Source organism: Tursiops truncatus, chromosome 4 (assembly GCF_011762595.2).
Source record: "Tursiops truncatus isolate mTurTru1 chromosome 4, mTurTru1.mat.Y, whole genome shotgun sequence".
NCBI classification, from domain to species: Eukaryota; Metazoa; Chordata; class Mammalia; order Artiodactyla; family Delphinidae; genus Tursiops; species Tursiops truncatus.
Genome location: NC_047037.1, coordinates 143889234 through 143910483, shown reverse-complemented (window position 1 = coordinate 143910483; position 21250 = coordinate 143889234). Strand labels below are relative to the sequence as shown.

Genomic DNA, 21250 nt, shown 5'->3' with positions numbered 1-21250 from the left:
GGGAGGGGCCTCAAAATAGAACTCCTAACCTCTCGGAAGCATGCAGCTCCCTGAGCTGTTCCTGAGCCTTGAACTGTGGCCAGTCCAGGAAGGCTAGGAAGCACACACTCTGGAAAACGGAAGGAGGCACACAGTGGGAAAGCAGAGCCCACCATCCGCACCAGCACACAGCTCGGGGAGGGCAGGTGGGTCTCGTGGAGCCACCGGCAAGGCCCCTCTGAGCACAGAGCTGCCATCCAGTGAGCCGTTCACGGCTGCCCGCTCAGAAGCCTACCTTCTCAAACGTGCCGGGGGCATTCAAACACAAAAGACAGAGAAACAGAGACTCAGAGAAAGTGTGGAAGAAACAGAGTAAAGGCAGCAAACAGAAGAAAACATCAGAAAAATCAGAGCATCCCCAGAGAAATAAGAAGGGGAGTATCGTTCGGGAAACAAGGGTTAGGGTTAGGAAAGAGGACTAGTCAGAAACTAAAACAGCAAAAATAAAAAGAGTCAATACAAAGCTTAAGAAGTAAAGCTCTGAAAAATCCCTTAGAAATGAGAACAAGAATACAAACACGGAAAATGAGAAAAAATTAGTACAAGAGGTCCAATATGTGATCAATAAGAATTAACAAGACAGACGAGACAAAACTGTGGGGGAAATGACCAAAGGACGAAGCAGAGTTCTCAGGGTGGGAGGACGTGCTCCAGGGGACCATGCGCTGCTCTCATGACACCCGGGTCCAGGACGGCGGGCTCCATGCTCTGAAGGAACCCAACTCCCCACCCAGGGTCAAGCCCAAGTCCAAGATGCCGACATCAGGAAGATGTCAATGTTCACACACAAAGTACCCGGCACACGCTTTGCCTCCAGAAACTTGTAGGGGGGTCCAACCCGGAAAGCAAGGACCACGTCCAAGATGCAGGGAAGGCCGTCATGGGCAGCGCATTCCTGCACTCAAACACGCATCCTCGAAGTGCAGACACTCGGCAGTGATGGGGCAGAAAGGGCAGGTGGGGCCATTTTAGGGAGACGGGAAGGGAGGTGTGTGGCGTGTGCTGCATAAATAATAAATACTAGAGCAAATTTCTGAAAGTTGAACATGATATCCTCAGGAAACGGAGACTCCAGGCAGGGAAACTGGACGAGAGGCTGCTCCTGGGACGCACCTCACAGAACTGCTCAAATTGTTACATCACGTGGCTACTGCTGGGAAGAAGTGAGAGCACCAGCTGAAAAGCTGTTGGCCCCATTCCGCAAATGCCAACATGGCCAGTGAACTGGACTTCACGCTGCCTCGTCCTCAAAAGCACCCAATGAGCCAATGGTGACTTTTTTCAAAAGTCAAAACACCTTGAGGTGACTGACTTGTAAAAATCTAACAATTATAAAAGAAAGTATAAGGTTAGAAAGTCACGGTGTGGCAGCCATCAGTGACAAGGATCCAGGCAAGACCACCAAGAACCATCAATGGAGGCCAAGTGGGTCCGAGCTTGAGGACAGAACGTCCCAGGGTCTCGAAAACCTACCCAGGACATCGGCCATTCAGAAGGAACAGGATGAAACCTGGCAACACAACTGCGGAGTCTAAACTGACCCACATGAAGAGCACGGCACCGCCAGGGCGCTCACGGAGTCCCACGAGATGCAAACATGCCGACCGCCGCGAACATACCAGCCCTCATGGGGTCCAGGCCCGAGCACTGCGCCAGGCACCTGGCCTGCTCTCAGCAGCCTCCAGCCCGCAAAGGACATCTGGATGCATGGTGGCAGCCACTGCTTGTTTCTGTAGAGAGCACTAACGGGACAAAATCTCAGTGAAGTATGCGGACGCGATGCTGCCCTGGGTCAGGGCGGATGTCCTGGCGTGGACTGGACGCCATGAAATACACAGGGACCTTCTCAGGAGTCAAACGACATCAGGCCCTCAAGTAACAGAGCAAAAACCCAGAGGGAGACAGAGACACAGAGAGAGAGAGAGGCAGAGTGTGCACACGCAACATTGCAAGTTAACACGGGACGTGCGAGGGGGGCACAGGGACTCTGCACCATTCTATACTCTGAAGCTGTAAAAATAAAGTTTGTGACTGACTCACTTTTTCCATCGCTTTTTCCTTCTAACCCAAGAGGAGGTGATCTTGACTTTTCTTGAGAATCAAGAGACGTTATGATAAAATCTTCAACATCTTTCTCCTGTTCAAATAGGCAGATGTTTAAATGGTCATAAAATGATAACGTGTTATATCATGGAACTGAACTTGCCAGATGGAAAACTTGCTAAGTCCTGAATTTATCATCTTCCCACACAGAACTCAAAGTGTTCACAGCTTGTGGACACGAGGCCATACGCTCATAATAATTTAATCAAGTTCACCCACAGTTCTCTAGGAATAGTTGACAAAGTCCCTGGCAAATATTTCAGATTTTCAAAATTCTGCACGATGTAGTAGCATATGGATATGAAATGGAAGCATATGGATATGAAGTGGTCGTATATGGATACCTTAAATTACACATATCCCGTAATTTATTTTTCATTTTATCTAAGATACACAAAATCTCAAAGTTATGTTAGATAAAATATAATCTAACCCAAAAATAATATATTGAAGTGTTCTTGAAATTAATAACATTATATGTAGAACCTGTTAAACATGATATAGAACTGAAAATAAAACTAAAGAACATCTTCCAGACAAAGAGCCCATAGGCAGACCACACATGAAGACAGGTTTATGATCATACTTCCCAGAGCCACTGTGAGTTAGCAAAGTGAGGCCTGCGGTGAATTTCTGAGTAAGAGTAATGCATTTCATTATTTTTAAAAACAACCAAAGTGCTGTGAATGTTCCTGTGACAGTAGACTTGGGTCCATCCTGCAGAACGCTGACTGTCCCTACACTTGCTGACCAGGGGACTGCTCACACAGGCCTGGCCAACAGGCCACAACAGGAGGTGAGCCAACAACGACTGCAGCTGTGACCCTGCCGTCCACGTAGACACAACCCAGTGGGAACACACTGGGGCCTTGGGCATCCCATGGACCCAAACCAGGACAGCACCCAGGGAGACCACTTACCACAGGCACCCGCTGAGCATGGTGGTCGGTGGAGGGGGCCCCGTCTGCAGCTAACGGAGACCCCGCCCACTTAGGGGCCGTTCCTGCCACTGACTCGCCCGGGTAACAAAGCAGCCCCAACTGGTCAGCCTGGAGCAGCTGGGTGCTCGTCCCGTCCCACAGGGAGGTGTCCAGACTGCACTGGCTCAGGGCATCCAAGCAGGGTGTGAGGGGCAGGCTGGGGGGGCGCTCAGAGATTGAGTCCTTCCTGACGACCTCAGGCGAGCTCCAGGAGGACAGGTCCATCGTCCTGAGCACTTTCTTCAAGGGCTTGGTCCCCTGGGTGTGGGAGAGGTCACGGGAACACCCGTACAAGCTCCCCTGTGAGCAGAGTGACCTGTCTTGCAAAGCAACCTGCTCTCCTGTGGAAGTATCTGGCACCTCGTTTTGTATCAACGAATCTTGATTTCCAATAATGTCAACTAGATCCCATGTGACATTAAAGGCATCAACAGGAGATGATCTGTCAGTTTCTTCACTGTTACTGGAACTATCATTCGCATTATTTTCTAAAACATGTGGAGATTCCAATGCCTGTTGATATTTCAAGTCCTCTGTCCTGACGTTTTGGAAGCTCATGCAATGTACCAGATGGTTCAGTTTTTCTTGAAGTTGTTTCACCTGATCTATGAGATCAACTTTCCGCAGCTGACAATCTTCCAGTAGTTTTTCCTTACCCTACAGGTAAAAAAGAACATGCATACAGTAAAATAAGTGAATTACATGTTGTCACGTTTGTTATTTATGAGCCAATTTCAGAGACTGTCTGAACAATTAAGGATGAGATTCCATGATGAGCCCTTTGTCCCTCTAGACTCTTAAGATTTCAAGTTTTTTAAAATCCTATGAAAGACAGACTCAAGGCTTAAAGCTCATTGCCTAAAAGGCAACTGCTGGAGAGGCTCCTGGAAGGATGGCAGAGCCGGCAGCACCGGGAACCCCTCTCCCGCCTGGGCAAATACTGCACTGGCAGAATGTGCCCAATGTAACTATTCTGGAAGTCTGCAGTCTGCTGAAGGCTTGCAACTTCCAGGGGAAGGTTTGGAGGGTTAGACTGCTCTCAGCTCTTAGCACAGGAACAGCTACCCATTCCCCACCCCAGGACCCAGGAGGCAGCTGTGCATGTGTCCCTGGAGCATCTTACAGGACCTAGGGTGGGCAAAAAGGACCCTGTCCTCCAAAAACTGGGAATCGGCTCTGAATGATGCTTCTGATCACAGAGGAGCAGGCAGAGAGGCAGGAGGCCACGACTGTTGCACCTGCCCCCAACTGTTCCAGCCCCTGCCCTTCTGGCTGAAGTGACTTCCAGGGGATTGAAAGGACTGGTGCCCCTTTTTCCCCACCACTGCATTTTTCTCTTTTTCCCTTTGGGGAAAAATTTAAAACTAGGACATTCAAAATCAACTGCATATACAGAGGAAATTCTAAAGTGAATGCGTGTGCCTGGGTAAAGGCACAGGCTCAGAAAGGATCTGAGAACTTAAGTTTACATCTCAAGCTGATCCTTAGCACAAAGACATCAACCAAAAAAAAAAACACAGTAACAACAACAACAAAAAAGTAAATACTGAGAAAGAGGGAGAGTCTGATTTCTAGATTTATCCCATTAATAGATTAAAAATATTCAGTGTTCAACAACAACAACAAAAATCAAAAACAGGGACGTATGGCCTAGGCATAGGAAATAAGTGAGTCAACAGAAACCATCCCTGAAAAAGACCTGATGATGGATCTACTAGACAAAGACTTTAACACAGCCTTCTTAAAGATGCTCACAGAACTAAGGAAAATGTGAAGTAAAAAAAAAAAAAAAAGCATGAACAAAATAGAAATATCAATAAAGAAAAAGAAATGAAATTCTGCAGTTAAAAAGTATAACTGAAATTAAAAACTCACTAAAGGGATTCAAAGGTAGATATGAGAAGGCAGAAGAAAGATTCAGTGGATGCGAAGACAGAACAATGGAAATTATCAAGTCTGGGGAAAAGAAAAAAAAAGATTGAGGAAAGTAAGTGGAGCCTCAGGTAACTATGGGACACCACCGAACAAACCAACATACACATAATGGGAGTCCCAAAAGAAGGGAGAGAGAAGGAAGCAAAGAGAATATATGAGGACATAATGAATGAAAACTTTCCAAACTTGATGAAAGATATGAACATAAATACCCAGGAAACTCGACAAACTCCAAGTAAGATGAACTCAAATAGACCCACACCAAAGACATATAATAATCAAACTTACACAAAGCCAAAGACAATGAGAAAATCTTGAAAACAGCAAGAGAGAAGTGACTTGTCACATACAAAGGATCCTCGATAAGCTTATCAACAGATTTCTCCACCAGAAACTTTGGAGGCCAGAGAACAGTAGGTCAATACAGTCAAAGTGCTAAAAGAAAAAGAACTGTCAGCTAAGAACCCTAAGTACAGCAAAGCTCCATCAACAGTAGGTTAGAAATTAAGACGTTCCCAGATAAACAGAAGCTGAGGGATCTTGTTAGCACTAAAACCTGCCCTGTAAAAAACGTTCAGGAGAGTCCGGCAGGGGAAATGAAAGAACCCTAGACAGTAACTCAAAGCTGTATGGAGAGATAAAGACCTTAATAAAGGTAAAAACATGGGCAGTTATAAAAGCTAACGTTATTGTAACAATGGTCTATAACTACGCTTTTTGTTTTCATCATGAACTAAAAGACTAATATACATATTCCTAAGTTATTGGTCTAAAAGTATTACTGTAACTTTAGTTTCTAACTCCACGTGTTGTTTTCTACATAATTTAAAAGATTAATGCACTTAAAGGGATTATTAGTTTATGTTTAAAGGCACATAAGTATAAAGATGGCTATTTGTTACATCAAAAACCAAAAGGAGTGGGGATGGAGCTACAAAGGAACAGTTTTATGTGTTCTTAAACTTAAGCTGGTATAAATTCAAGTCAGAGTGCTTTATGTTAGGATGCTAAACGTGAAAATAACAAAAGAATATACACAAAGAGAAGTGAGAAAGGAATTTAACCATTTCACCATTTTAAAAAATCAATTAAACACAAGAGAAGAGGGGCTTTCCTGGTGGCGCAGCGGTTGAGAATCCGCATGCCAATGCAGGGGACACGGGTTCAAGCCCCGGTCCGGGAAGATCCCACATGCCGCAGAGCAACTAAGCCCATGCACCACAACTACTGAGCCTCTGCTCTAGAGCCCGTGAGCCACAACTACTGAGCCCACATGCTACAACTGCTGAAGCCCATGTACCTAGAGCCCGTGCTCCACAACAAGAGAAGCCACCGCAGTGAGAAGCCCGCACACCGCAACGAAGCATAGCCCCCACTCGCCGCAACTAGAGAAGGCCCGTGCCCATCAACAGAGACCCAACTCAGCCAAAAAAAAAGACACTATCCACAGAGTAAAAATGCAACCCACAAAATGGGAAAAAATATTTGCCAATCATACACCTAATAAGGGATTAATATACCCAGAAATATATACAGAACTTGTAAAACTCAGTCAAAAAAACATACAACCTGATTCAAAATTTGCCAAAGGACTTGAACAGACATCTCTCCAAAGAACATATACTTGAAAAGATATCCACTATCACTAGTCATTTGAGAAATGCAAATCAAAACTACAATTAGATACACCTCACACCCATTAGGATGACTACTATCAAAAACAAACAAACCAGAAAGTAACAAATATTGGTGAGGATGTGGAGAACTTGGAACTCTTGTACACTTTTGATGGGAATGTAAACAGGTACAGCCACCGTGGAAAACACTACAGCAGTTCCTCAAAAAATGAGAAGTAGAATTACCATATGATCCAGCCACTGTAGTTCTGGGTACATACCTAGAAGAACTGAAAGCAGGGTCCCAAAGAGATATTTGCACATCCATGTTCATAACAGCACTATTCACAACAGTTAAAACGTGGAAGCAGGACTTCCCTGGTGGCGCACTGGTTAAGAATCCGCCTGCCAATTCAGCGGGCACAGGTTCAAGCCCTGTTCTGGGAAGATCCCACATGCTGTGGAGCAACTAAGCCCATGCATCACAACTCCTGAGACCGCACGCGACAACTACTGAAGCCCGCGCGCCCTAGAGCCCGTGCTCTGCAACAAGAGAAACCACCGCAATGAGAAGCCCGCACACGGCAACGACGAGTAGCCCCCGCTCGCCGCAACTAGAGAAAGCCTGCATGCAGCAACAAAGACCCAACGCAGCTGAAAAAATAAATAAATAAATAAATTTGTTTATTTATTAAAAAAAAAGTGGAAGCAAACCAAGTGTCCATCGACAGATGAATGGATAAGCATACTGTGGTGTATACATACAATGGAATATTATTCAGCCTTAAAAAGGAAGGAAATTCTGATACCTGCTATGACATAGACGAACCTTGATGACATTACATTATGCTGAGTGACATAAGTCAAACACAAAAAAACAAATACTGTGAGATGCCACTTATGTAAACACTTAGTGTATCTCAAAAATCATACGGAAACAGAAAGCATAACGGTGGTTGCCAGGGCCTGGGGGAAGGAGGAAATGGGAGTCAGTGTTTAAATGAGTAGTTTCAGTTTTACAAGATGAAAAGCGCTATGGAGATGCATGGTCACACATTATAAACGTATTTAATACGATTGAACTATACGTTTAAAAATGATTAAGATGTAAATTGTACATGTATTTTGCCACACACGGCACAAAAAGAGGCAACTGTTATAACCTATTTCTGTGGCAATTTATTGAGGATGTAAGTTTCTTGTTTTTGGGTTTTTTTAAGGAAAAAGGCCTGGAAGGTTCTATATGCAAACACTGGAAAACACAAAATTGTAATTTATGGAATGAATTTGGAATTTCCTTGTCAGCGTGTAACTCCTAAAAATTTGGCGACCAGCTCAGGATATCCCAGGGCCGAGCTCTCTTTTAAGAATTTAAAGAAATGTTCTTATCATAAGGATGCTGAGACAAGTTTGCTACACAGAGTAGGTGAAGGTTCTCTCCAAACAATGTATTTCCTGAGGGCATCTGATAAACACATGACATCAGATGCAGGCTTCCTCTATCAAAACTGCAGACGCAGGGCTTCCCTGGTGGCGTAGTGGTTGAGAGTCTGCCTGCGGATGCAGGGGACGCGGGTTCGTGCCCCGGTCCGGGAAGATCCCACATGCCGCGGAACGGCTGGGCCCGTGAGCCATGGCCGCTGAGCCTGCGCGTCCGGAGCCTGTGCTCCGCAACGGTAGAGGCCACAACAGTGAGAGACCCGCGTACCAAAAAAAAAAGAAAAAAGAAAAAAACCCTGCAGACCCAGGCCCAGAGCCCTGTGTGCTGTGGGATTCAGAATCTTCCAATTTCCAGCACGGTGCACGTGGCCCGTGGCACATCCCAGGAGCGCCCCCAGGAGATGAGGGGCTGGAACACCCAGCGAAGTGTGCAGCGTCCACACCAGCAGGGTGACTGGCTCACGAGAGCCCGCATCTGAGCAGGCTGCAGAGCCAAACCCACTTTTGGTTCTCAAACATCTCAGCTCTGCAACAATTTGATGCTGCCGACCTGCACCCTCCCCACCCTGGAAAAGAAAAGGCAGCCTTCTTGTAGCTTCTGTCCTGGTGATCAGAATTTAAAACTGTTGAGTCGTAGATTACTCTGCTCTTCTTTGCTGGGAGGACAAGTGAAAACATGTAGGGAAAACACCTGAGGTTCAAGCAATAAACGTGAAGCCTTTGCAAGTGATGAGGCTGTGGAGGCAGCACAGCTGTGGGCAACTGTCCTCACACGGAAAATCCAGACACAAGCCCTGAAGCCCAGTTAAATCCTACTGGTATCAACTATGAGGAAAAAGGAACTGACTGCTCACTTTTCACAGCTGATTAGACCGTGGGAAATGCGCGTTTAAACCAAACACGTGGGAAATCTCAAAACGGATCTGACCAGCACTGCCAGAGCGGCGGGCCTGGAGAAGGCGCCCCTGGCTGCGGTCCTCGCAACCTGCCGTCGCAGCAAAGACGCTGAGGGGGTGTCTACCCGCGACCAGCTGCCGTGTCCTGTGCCCCCGCAACCCCCGACGTGCCCAGGCACCTTCGCTGTTCCCGACACTCCGCTCTCTGCAGGCAGGCACATTTCCTTTTTCACTAACAGCAGCTCAGACTCCAGTTGCCGCTGGCAGACCGCGAGCACCGACATCACGCTGTCCTGCTGGCTGAGACCTGCGCGGGTCAACGTCGGCAGGGCTTTGGCCAGCTGCGGGTCCTCCTTAATAGGGCTCTGTGACGAGCAGAGAAAACAAGGACAATGCTTATGAGCACACAGCCGAAGGCATCGCGAAGTCAGAAGTGCAGTGAGGCTACCTCAGAGTCCCAGGAGCTCTGCAGCCGGAGCACCAGCCAGCAGGCCCCGAGGGAGAGCCCACAGCTCAGGGCCAGAATCACACACATGCATGGAGCAGGAGACCAGCGGTGCGCACAGCAGGTCAGCAGGTGCTGGAGCTGGGCAAGCCGCGAAGACGGCCCCCAGCAGACACGGAACACAGCACAGCTGCCCCCCAGCTCCCCACCCGCACCCCCAGACCCCAGACACACGCCAGCTCCCCCCCCGCATCCCCAGCTCCCCAGACACACCCCAGATCCCCACCTGCACCCCCAGCTCCCAGACACATGCCAGCTCCCCACCTGCACCCCCAGATCCCCGGACACACCCTGACCCTCCACCTGCACCCCCCAGCTCCCCAGACACACCCCAGGTCCCCACGTGCACCCCCAGATCCCCAGACACACCCCGGCTCCCCACGTGCACACAGCTCTCTGCACAAAGAGGCTGCACCACCTGTGGCCTGATGAAGAAGGAGCCCACCTGTGGGTTACCGCCATGGCCGTGGGGGGCCTCAGCCAGCCACCTGCCACACACATCCTGTTCCACCTCTTCGTGGCAGGAGGCCTCTTCTCCCCAGGATGCCCACCCTCTGGAACTGCCTGCCACTTGGGCCCCGTGCGCCTGCCGCTCGTCCGGCTCCCTCTGGCACCTCAGGAAGCGCTGGTTGAGCGCCTGCAGCCGGCAGCTGAGGCGGACGCACTGCGCCCGGAGCCGCTGCAGCTCGGGGGGCTCCCCAGAGGCCGCCAGGAGCTGCTGCTCTAGGGCGCAGCGGAAGCGGGCCACGGCCGCCAGGATGGCCTCCAGCTCGGCAGAGTGGGCTGACTTCTGCCGGTGCAGAGCGTCGATTTCTAACTCTCTCTCTGCGATCTTTGCTTCCTTGGCTCGCAGGGCAGCTTCGAACTCGCGGATCTGGGAGGCCAGGGCCTGGACCTCGGCCTCCCTGAGGGCGGCGCCGGGCCCCGACGCGGCCAGCTGCCGCACGGCCACCTCCTCTGCGGCCTGCAGGCGCTGCTGGAGGGCCTCGAGGGCCTGGCCGTGCCCGCGCTCCTGCTCGGCCAGCAGCCGGCTCAGGGCCTCCTTGGCCTCGAGGGCGGCACGCAGCTCGCCCTCCAGCTCCGCGCAGGCCTTGGCTCCTTCAGCCGGGAGGCCCAGCAGCTCGCTCTGCAGGCTGGCGGCTCTGCCATCACCGGCCTGGGGCGCTGCGGGTCCCCCGAGTGGGAGCTCCCTCTGCAGTTTCTCGATGACCTCATGGAGCTGTTCAATCTCCTGTGCTTTATCCTTCTGTAACCTCTCTTGGTTCTCTCGCAAATTCTCAATAATGGATTTCAGCTCCTCAATTTCAGAACTTCTGTTATACAAAACCTGAAGAAAAAGCACATTTCAGAGGCAAATGACATACATCAACTTCAGAAGTTCCCCTTTCCACTTACAGCTGGGCCTGAACCCATTCTTACAGAAGCGGAGACTTCGCATCTTAAGAGTAGCTGTGGAAGTAACTAACATCATCACCAAATGACACCAAGATCTGAAGAACACCCAGAACACCCAGCTGCTTCAAGTATGTCACAATGGTCAAACATTCGCATCTGCAGTTGCTGCTTTGCTGCTCGTTCAAACGCTTCATTAAGGCCACACCCGTCGCTGTGACAGACCCCAACCCTCGGCTGCCAGGGTTCAGGGGAAACTCTAACTTGGCCACGTCTCAGTCGATGACACTACACATGAATGTTTTCACCACCTTCTAAATGTCTATTTTCTTAACATTTAAACCACTTTGATTTGTTTGATTTTCCTAAAGGGGTATTTAGATTTTAGGGGTCATTCTAACACCAGAACAGGAGTAAAAGTGAGAAGATCGGCTGAGGGAGCTTGCAGTCATGAAGAACATGAATGAGCCAGGGCACACAGCAGGCTGTCCACGCTGGGCACCGCGGGGATGCGGGGACTCAACACAGCGGGCATCAAGCGATGCTTCTACTTGTGCTGTTTAATCTAATTCTCAACAATTTTAAGATAAGAAACGTTATTGTTCCTACTTAAAAGATGAGACAGTTGAAATCTAGATATGAAATATCTTGCCAAGACCACAAAGACAGGAAATGGAAAATCAGAATTGAAATCTGTGCCATTATGGCTCCAAATGACATTCTCTTAAGACTACATCCATAGTAGTGACCAAAAAATTGAAAAGTTCTAACCAATCTGTGTTCTAGTTAACAATTTTCAAGCAATTGATTATAGTAACGTCTTATACGTCCTAAAAATTAAGAGTTTCATACAATTCTTGGTTTCACCAGTACTACTTAACCATTACTTCAAACACAAATCCAAACCTGGCCCATAGTGAAAACAAAAATAAGAAAACTGATGTTTGGTTTTGGTTTGGATGGCTGGCGTAAGCTGTACGTCACACTCACACTTAGCACATCTGACGCCACTGTATGTAGTTGGCAAAAGAAAAGTTCTCAGTGTGAGGCAAGACCCTCTACCCAGCCCCACGCTGTGTGCTGCACAGACCCACGTCTCCCCACCCACAGACGACTGAAGGGAGTCGGGGGGGTAACTCTGTCTGCATGCGTTTGGCCTGATGCACTCAGCGCACTCAGCACACTGAGATGAAAACGTGTGCACAACAAAAGCGCCAAAGCCACAACACCAGCATCACACTTTATCAAAGCTAGCACGTGGAAGTGGTATTAAAAGGTAAGACACTAAAATCTAAAATAAGTCCTCTAAGATGCAGTGCAGTTGGAGCAAGTGAGGAAGCAGAGGCGCAACGATGCTCACAAAGCCCAGAGAGGGAGGAACAGAACTGCAGCTGCAGAACACAGAAAAAGGGCCAGAACACATGTGTCGCATCTCCCTGAGTGCGGGAGGAGTGGTGCCTCTGACATGCGACAGTGCACAGTGCACGGGACAGTGCCACGCACCCCAGGCAGCTAAGAGTGAGGCTCAGAGGGTGCTTCTCTCTCAGCCAGCGGATTCTGTGGGCATCTGGAGAGTCAGCACCAGCACGGCGTCACAGAGGGCCCACGGAGCTCCACAATGGGCACGCAGACCGACTCCGTGAAACCCAGAGGTACATCCCACCTGCCTACAGGCCCAGGACGTCATGCTGGGGATTCTGATGCAGCAAAGGCTACCAGATGGGGGAGTTTCCATCTTTCAGGCTGTGCCATCAGGCAGTGCAGCCAGATGAGGCCGAGAAGAGGGAACTGGCAGCCAGGGCTGCCAGGGCTCTGGAGAGAAAAAGACAACAGACAGAGAAGCAGGGAAGGGAAACCAAACTTCATGCGATCTCTACAGGCAAGACAGAGTGCAAACTTCAAGTCCGACCAACATGACTACCACTAAAAGAAAAATCTCACTGTTTTGGGAAGCAAGAGTTTCCACAACATTATTTGCAGAATATCAAGGATGCCAATCAAAATTATCTAAAAAAAAATCAGCATCACGTGGCCTACTCTGACACGAAAAGACAACCAGTGACAACTAAAACTGAGATGACAAAAATGCTGGAAGGAGCAAATAAGGATGTTATAACTGTGTTCGAGCACATAAAGGTAAGCATGTTCATGATAAACAAAAAGATAGGAAATTTAGAAAATCACTCCAATGGGCTTGAGAAAATCCTGAACATGACGGAGTTCCAACTCTGAAGAGTCACAGACATTATCCCACCAGAGGAAAAGAATTATAAGAACTGCACACAGCTTCCAACACCCACAGGACGATGTAAAAGGTACGGCGTATTTGTAACTGGAGCTCTAGAAGAGAATGATGCAAAAAATACCTCAATAAATAATGGCCCAAAACTTCCCAATGCGAAATATTAATTTGAACAATCCCGTAAGTATTGAGGAAATTGAATCTGTAATTTAAACACAAAGAGAGAACTTGCCAGGCCCAGATGGTGTTACTCAACAATTAACACATTATTGACAGGAGACATGTTAATACGTCTTTTGTTACCCGAGTGTTATTGACTGGAGATGTATCAGTACGTTTTTAGAGAGTGAGACAACTAACATCACTGCGCAAAGATGCTCAAGCTTAAACTGGACCAAGGGTTCATCACGCAACTTGCGACTGTCATTATCATTCACATTTTTCTCTGTGAGGTTTTTGTTCCAACATTGTGTATATTATAAATGTAAAATTTTCAAAAATGACGCCTCGTGAAATTTTGAGTGAAGAAGAATTTTTCAGTGAATTTTTGCAGATACTTTCTCCGATTGTCCAAGCAACATATATACTAGTGTCTCAGAAAATGATAATTCTTCAGAATATAGTTCTGATTCAGATGATGTGAATATTAGATCAACAAAAAGACAGAAAACCTTAGTGATTAATTCCAATACGGAAAATGAAAATGAAACTCATGGTGCTGGAGAATGCTCCTTTGCTTCTACAGTAGAACAGACTGAAGACAACATTTCACAAAAATTAGGAGATTTTACAGGTGCATTAGGTGTAACCATTGTAATAACCTGCAAAGTGTTACTGAAATAACAGAATTATTTCAGGCTGGCCAAAATAAAAATCACCGGACACAGGTGTTAGTTTCTGCAAAAATCCCCCCATCAGTAATGAGTTAAATAATAAATAGCACCAATACTGAACAATCTTTTACAGAAAACAGAAGAGGGAACAATTCATTCAGTGAGGCCAATATTACCCTGATACCAAAACCAGACAGATATCACAAGAAAACTACAGACCAATATCCATGATGAATATATAAATTCTTAATAAAACACTAGTAAAGGGGCTTCCCTGGTGGCGCAGTGGTTGAGAGTCCGCCTGCCGATGCAGGGGACACGGGTTCATGCCCCGGTCCGGGAAGATCCCACATGTCACGGAGCGGCTGGGCCCGTGAGCCATGGCCGCTGAGCCTGCGCGTCCGGAGCCTGTGCTCAGCAACGGGAGAGGCCACAACAGTGAGAGGCCCGCGTACCGCAAACAAACAAACAAACAAACAAAACACTAGTAAATAGAATTCAGCAGATATAAAAGAACCATACACCATGACCAAGTGGGGTTTATTCCAGGGATTCAGGGCTGGTTCAATATTTGAAAATTCATCAATATAATCTACCATATTAGAATTTAATGTGAAATAAAACACACCACATTTTAAATTAAATGAACGTATCATTTAAGATAGCACAACAAAAAATACAGTACCTAGATATAAATCTAACAAAACAGATACAGGATATATAAATTGAAAACCACATATCACTGAAAGAAATCCAAGAAGGCAAATAAATGGAGACTTACACCATGTTCATGGTTTGGAAGACTCAAAATTGTTAAGATGTTAAGTTTCTCCAGATCAATCTGTAGATTCAATGCAATCCCAATCAAAATACCAGCAAAACATTTTTGCAGGTATCACTTTGTTGCTTCTACAATTACATGGAAAGTTAAAGGAAGCAGAATTGCCAAAACAAATTTGTAAACAGAAAAAGTTGGATGACTTACATTACCTGGTTTCAAGACTTACTGTAAAAGTATAGAAATAGAAACAGTGTGATATTAGTAAAGAAAGAGAAACCTAGATCGATATAACTGAACAGAGTTCAGATATCTAAATAAATATGGTTAACTGATTTTTGTGAACGGTGTAAAGGCAATTAAACGGAAAAAAGATTAGCATTTGAACAGAGCTGGAAAAATTAGACATCCATGTGCCCAAATATAAAGTATACCATAGATTTGAATACAAAGCAAAACTATGAAATTTCTAAGTGAAAACATAAGAGAATACTTTTGTCGTCTTGGGTTAGGAGAAGAGCTCTTAGATACAACTCCAAAAGCATAACCCATTTAAAATTTAATAAATTGAACTTCATCAAAACTAAAAAGGTCTTGATCTGTAGAACACACTATTGAAGAGTGAAGAGACAAACCACAGAGTGGGTTAAATATCTGCAGATCATATATCAAAAAAGTATTCAGAAGATATAAAGAATTCCCAAAACTGAACAATAAGAAAATGAACCCAACTTTTAAAAAATTAGCAAAAGAATCACAAGTCCAGTAACGGACAGCTTCACAGGGGAACTATACCAAACATGTAAGGAAGTGCTAATCCCTATCCTTTTCAAACAATTCCAAAACACTGAAGAGGAGGGAACACTCCCAAACTTGTTCTCTGAGGTCATCAGTACCCTGATACCAAAACCAAAAAAAGACACTACCAAAGAAGACAGTTACGGCAGTATCTCTAATGAATATAGATGTAAAAATCCTCAATAAAATATTAGCAAACCAATCCAACGATACATTAAGAAATCACACACAATGATCAAGTGAGATTTATTCCAGGGATGCAAGGAGGATTCAATATCTGTAAATCAACCAATAGGATACACCACATTCCCAAAAGGAAGGATAAAAACACACAATCGTCTCAATAGATGCAGTAAAAGCATGTGCCACAATTCAACACCCATTCATGATAAAAACTCTCATCAAAGTCAGTAAAGAGGAAATAGATCTCAATACAATAAAGGCCATTTATGACAAATCCACAGCTAACATCATATTATTGGCGAAAAGTTGAAAGCCTTCCCTCTAAAATCAGGAAAAAGACAAGAATACCTAGTCTTGCTACTTCTATTTATCATAGTATTAGAAATCCTAGCCACAGCAATCAGACAAGAAAAAGAAATAAAAGGCATCCAAATCGGAAGGGAAAAACTAAAACTATCACTATTTGCAGATGATGTTAATACTTTATATAGAAAACCCCAAAGTTTCCAACAAAAAACTATTAGAACTAAACTGAAATCAGAAAAGCTTAAGGATACAAGATTAATATACAGAAATCTGTTGCTTTTTCTATACATTAATAATGAAGCACCAGAAGAGAAAGAAAACATCAAAAAGAATAAAATACTAGGAATAAACTTATCTGAGGAGGTGAAAGACCTCTACTCTGAAAACTATAAAACACTGATGAAGGAAACTGAAGATAATACAAAGAAATGGAAAGATATTCCACGTTCAGAGATTGGAAGAATACTGTTAAAATGTCTATCGTACCTAAAGCGATCTACAGATTTAATGCACTCCCTATGAAAATACCCACGACAGGTTTCACAGAACCAGAACAAATAATCCTAAAATGTATATGGCACCACAGAAAACACCAAATTGCCAAAGAAATTTTGAGAAAAAGAACAAAGCTGGAGGTAGCATGCTCCCTAACTTCAGACTACACTATGAAGCTACAGTAATCAAAACAGCATGGTATTGGCACAAAAACAGATACACAGATCAATGGAACAGAATACAGAGCCCAGAAATAAACCCACACCCTTATGGTCAATTAATCAACAACAAAGGAGGCAAGAATATACAATGGCGAAAAGACAGCCTCTTTAATAAGTGGTGCTGAGAAAACGGGACAGCTACATGTAAAAGAATGAAATTAGAACATTCTCTAATACTATATACAAAAATAAATTCAAAATGGATTAAAGACCTAAGTGCACAGGACTTCCCTGGTGCTGCAGTGGTTAAGAATCCACCTGCCAATGCAGGGGACACGGGCTCAATCCCTGGTCCGGAAAGATCTCACATGCCACGCAGCAACAAAGCCCATGCGCTACAACTACCGAGCCTGCACTCTAGAGCCCGTGAGCCACAACTACTGAAGCCCGCGTGCCTAGAGCCTGCACACCTCAACTACTGAGCCCATGCACTTCAAATACTGAAGCCCACGTGCTCTAGGGCCCACATGCTGCAGCTGCTGAGCCCGTGTGCTGTAACTACTGAAGCCCACGCACTGCAACAAGAGAAGTCACTGCAATAAGAAGCCTGCGCATGGCAACAAAGAGTAGCCCCCACTTGCTGCAACTAGAGAAAGCCTGTGCACAGCAACGAAACCAAACAGCCAAAAATTAAAAAAATAAAATAAAAAATAAAAATAAGTTAAAAAAAAATATATATATAGCTCCATAAAAACTGTCAAAAAAAAAAAAAAAAAGGAAAAAGACCTAAATGCAAGACCGGAAACCATAAAACTGCTAAGGAAAACCAGGCAGAACACTCTTTGACATAAATTATAGCAATGTTTTCTTGGTGCTGTCTCCTGAAGCACAGGAAACAAAAGCAAGAATAAACAAATGGGACCTGGATGAACTTAAAAGCTTCTGCACAGCAAAGGCAGCCATCGACAAGATGAAAAGACAGCCTACTGCATGGCCGAAAACATTTACAAATATTAGGACCAATAAAGGGGTAACATCCAACATATATAAACCGTTCATACAACTCAACATCAAAAACACAAACACCGGGCTTCCCTGGTGGCGCAGTGGTTGAGAGTCCGCCTGCCGATGCAGGGGACGCGGGTTCGTGCCCCGGTCCGGGAGGATCCCACATGCCGCAGAGCGGCTGGGCCCGTGAGCCATGGCCGCTGAGCCTGCGCGTCCGGAGCCTGTGCTCTGCCACGGGAGAGGCCACAACAGTGAGAGGCCCGCGTACCGCAAAAAAAAAAAAAAAAAAGATCTAATATTCTAATCGATTTAATAATTATTAAAATCACTTTGAAAGATTTAAAGTACGTGCCAGAAAAACTTACTGTCCTATAATCCACATAGAAATGTTAAAATTACAAAGCGTACACAGTAGTGACAAGCCCACAAACTGTATCGCTTGGATGTCCTGTCCTCTACACAGAAGCGCAGGGGAGGCCACCAGCAGACACGGAGCAGTGAGGGGACACTCCCACAAGGCCCGCCCCACACGCACCTCGTCCTCATGCTGCAGCAGCGTCCTGTGCACCCCCTCCAGCTGGACTTCTGCATCGTCAGGACGGTTGCCCGCAGGTGACCCCAGGCATTTGCCCTCATCCAGTTTAGACTGCAGTGTGGACACCAGGAGCAAGTTACTCATCTGCTGTTCCTGTAATGCCTCTTTGTCCTATTTAAGAAAAACAGATTTATTTTAGGCAAGTGTTTCAGGAAATTGGGGGCCTCAAACTGCAGCTTGTTATTAAAGTGTAGGTCATCCTCAGCCCTCTGGAGCACACCTGTGCACACCTGCACATGCCAGACACACCATCCACAGACCCAGCCATGCTCCAGAGCAGATGCCTGCCTAGTGGAGGGTGCAGCCCAAACAGAGCCGCCACGTGCGCCCGAGATTCCACTGCAAGGAACTTATCCCAGTCATTATTCAACAAGGTACCAAAAGGGTCTCCAGACTGTCAGCAAATTGTTTTAACTGGGAAGAACCTGACAAAGCACAGGTCAATGGCTGACAACACATCCACGCAATGAGTGTTAGCAGCCCAGTAAAAAGTTTTCAGGGAACATTTACTATGGATGGAATGGTCACAGCACATTAAGTGGGGAAGAAATAGGCATCCAAAATTGTACACATGGTCCAACTTTGTAGAGGAAAATAAAGGCATTTTCTACAGCCTGGTGCCTAGTAAGCTCGGTAGCTGTTGGCTGGAGGAGGGAGCCGCCCAGAACTGTCCCCAAGCAAGGGGGGACAGAGCGAGCCGCTGGCTGACTCAGGAGCCACGGGGCCTGTGCTGGACGTCCTTCCCACACAGCACATCCTCAAGAAGGGGCCTGGGCTTCACCTAGTGGTTCTCATCAGCATTTTCAAACCAAACACACCTGATAAAACTCTCCTCCTTGAGCCAGGGTTTTCTTAGGGCCAAAACGATTCCAAAATAAAATTTCTTATTGAGCCTCAGACTTCCAAGTAACCTTTAAACCCCCAGTGACACGAGATACAAGAAACTTGGATTCCTTCAGGCTAAATGCTCAAAGGAGGGGCAGCGCTGACTGGAAAGGCCCTCCTACGCCACGGCCCTGCCCCACTCCCAATCAGGGGACCTGCCCACACGCAGCTTTCCCACCTCATCTTAAACTCTTAGACACAAGAACGTGCACATCCCTGAGGCGTAATTCCAAACTACAACTAGAAGAACTATCACCAGAGGTGTTTTCACTGAGGAGCTGACATAAATTCCTTACTCAAAAATTAAAATAATTATAACTAGGCCCTATGTAAAGTATTTAATAAAATAAGCTTTCTAAACCTAAAATCTTGAAGATTTACTTAATTACTAGCGATAAACTCAAGAGTACTTGAGAGACAAAGGAGTGCTATAAAACTGGTATGAAATGTTATTACACTAAATGCGACACTGTGATGTGCAATGAGAAACACGCACCTGGTCTCTGTCCGATGCCTGGCACAGAGCGCCTGACACCTCGGTGCTCCCGGAGCGATGAGAGTGACGAAGGTGCCCTACATTCCCAACAAGCCCCTCCAGCCACATCTGAGTCTGTGTCACAGAGGTGACTTTGGGGAAGCCCCAGGCCACCGGGGCTGTTTGCCAGGGGAACTGACCATGGGATTAAAGGGTCAGAACTTTCAGTCCCAGCCCTGGCCTCCAGGGAGGGGAGAGGGGCTGAAGGGTGAACCCATCACCAATGGCCAATCGTGGCTGCATGATGAAGCCTCCACAAAACCCAAAAGGATGGGTTTCCAGGAGCTTCTGGGTCAGTGCGCCCTCCCCACCTGCCCTCTGCACCCTCCATCTGGCTGTTCCCCAATTGCATCCTTTTATGATAAACTGGCAACCCAGTAAGTAAAGTGTTTTGAGTTCTGTGAGCCACTCTAGCAAATTCGTTGAAACCCAGGAGGGGGTCGTGGGATCCTCAACTTATAAAAGTTGGACCTGAGGTGGGCATCTGGGTGCGGGGACAGTCCTGTGGGACTGAGCCCTTAAGCTGCGGGGTCTGACGCCATCTCCAGGTAGACGGTGTCAGAGTTGAGCTAAGTCGCAGGACACCCAGCTGGGGTCGCCGGGGACTGGGGAGACCCCCACACGCTTGGTGACCCTGTGTCCACAGTGGAGCAGTCAGAGCTGGGGGTCTGCGGTGAAAAGGAAGCCCCGCCACGGCAGCTTCCCCCCGGCCGCCCCCCTCCGCCCTGGGACCGCACGCTCGCCTGCTCCAGGTCCCTCGCAGCTTTCCGCTGTCTCTCCAGTTCTCCCTGGAGCTGCATCAGTTTTCTCGTGGTGCTGGCGTTCGTCTCCTGCAGACGTTTTATCTCCTCTTCCTGGATTAATACTTGTCTATCTGCCAACTCTTTCTTTATAATCAGTTCATTAAGTCCATCTGATTTTTCTCTCAATTTTTCTTCTAACAATTCAATCTAAAAACCACAGAAAATGCTTCAGAAACAATAGTTTAAAAAAAAATCCCACCTTGCAAAGTAAAGAGAGTACAACAACACAACTGTAAGAAAACTGATCCTCTGCATGGTTTTCTAGACCCACGCTGCACAGTGAAGCCTGGTGGAAGAATAAGACAGAATTCTCTCTGTAAAATGATACACAAAAAATAACATAGAATTTGTTAGTAAAATAAAATAAATTGTGGGAGGAAGGAATGGAAAGCCACTGAGCAGTAAAAAAAAAAAAAAGAACCAAGCACAGATAGATACAGCACCGCCTGGGTCAGGGTCGAGAAGCAGGCTGAGTGCAAAGGTTACACCTATGGTCCATTTGCACAACAGCCTGGAAATTACAAAGCTGTGGAGAGAGCGCGGATTAGCGGGTGGGAGGGAGTGGGCGTCTCCTGTCTGCATGTCCACACCCTGGCTGGGGCCTCCTGCAGGACATCACCATGGGGGGAACTGGTCTTATTTCCTCTAACTACAAGTGAATCCACAATCATCTCAAAGTAATTTTAATTTTTAAAAAGAATAAGCAAATCAACTCCAGCGAC

The 21250-nt window shown here is 46.4% G+C and overlaps 1 protein-coding gene across 9 annotated transcripts in view; it reads right to left on the bottom strand.

The window, feature by feature from the left end:
- PCNT (pericentrin) overlaps positions 1-21250 on the bottom strand; it is a 97864-nt gene that overhangs the window by 22688 nt on the left and 53926 nt on the right. For all 9 annotated transcript variants that reach the window (XM_073804614.1, XM_073804611.1, XM_033856287.2 and 6 more), the window contains 6 exons: positions 20469-20675; positions 18246-18416; positions 9960-10841; positions 9189-9374; positions 3063-3779; positions 2080-2176 (listed from right to left, as the gene is read on the bottom strand). In XM_073804614.1, coding sequence (XP_073660715.1) covers positions 2080-2176; positions 3063-3779; positions 9189-9374; positions 9960-10841; positions 18246-18416; positions 20469-20675 — 2260 coding nt within the window. The remainder of the gene's footprint in view (positions 1-2079; positions 2177-3062; positions 3780-9188; positions 9375-9959; positions 10842-18245; positions 18417-20468; positions 20676-21250) is intronic.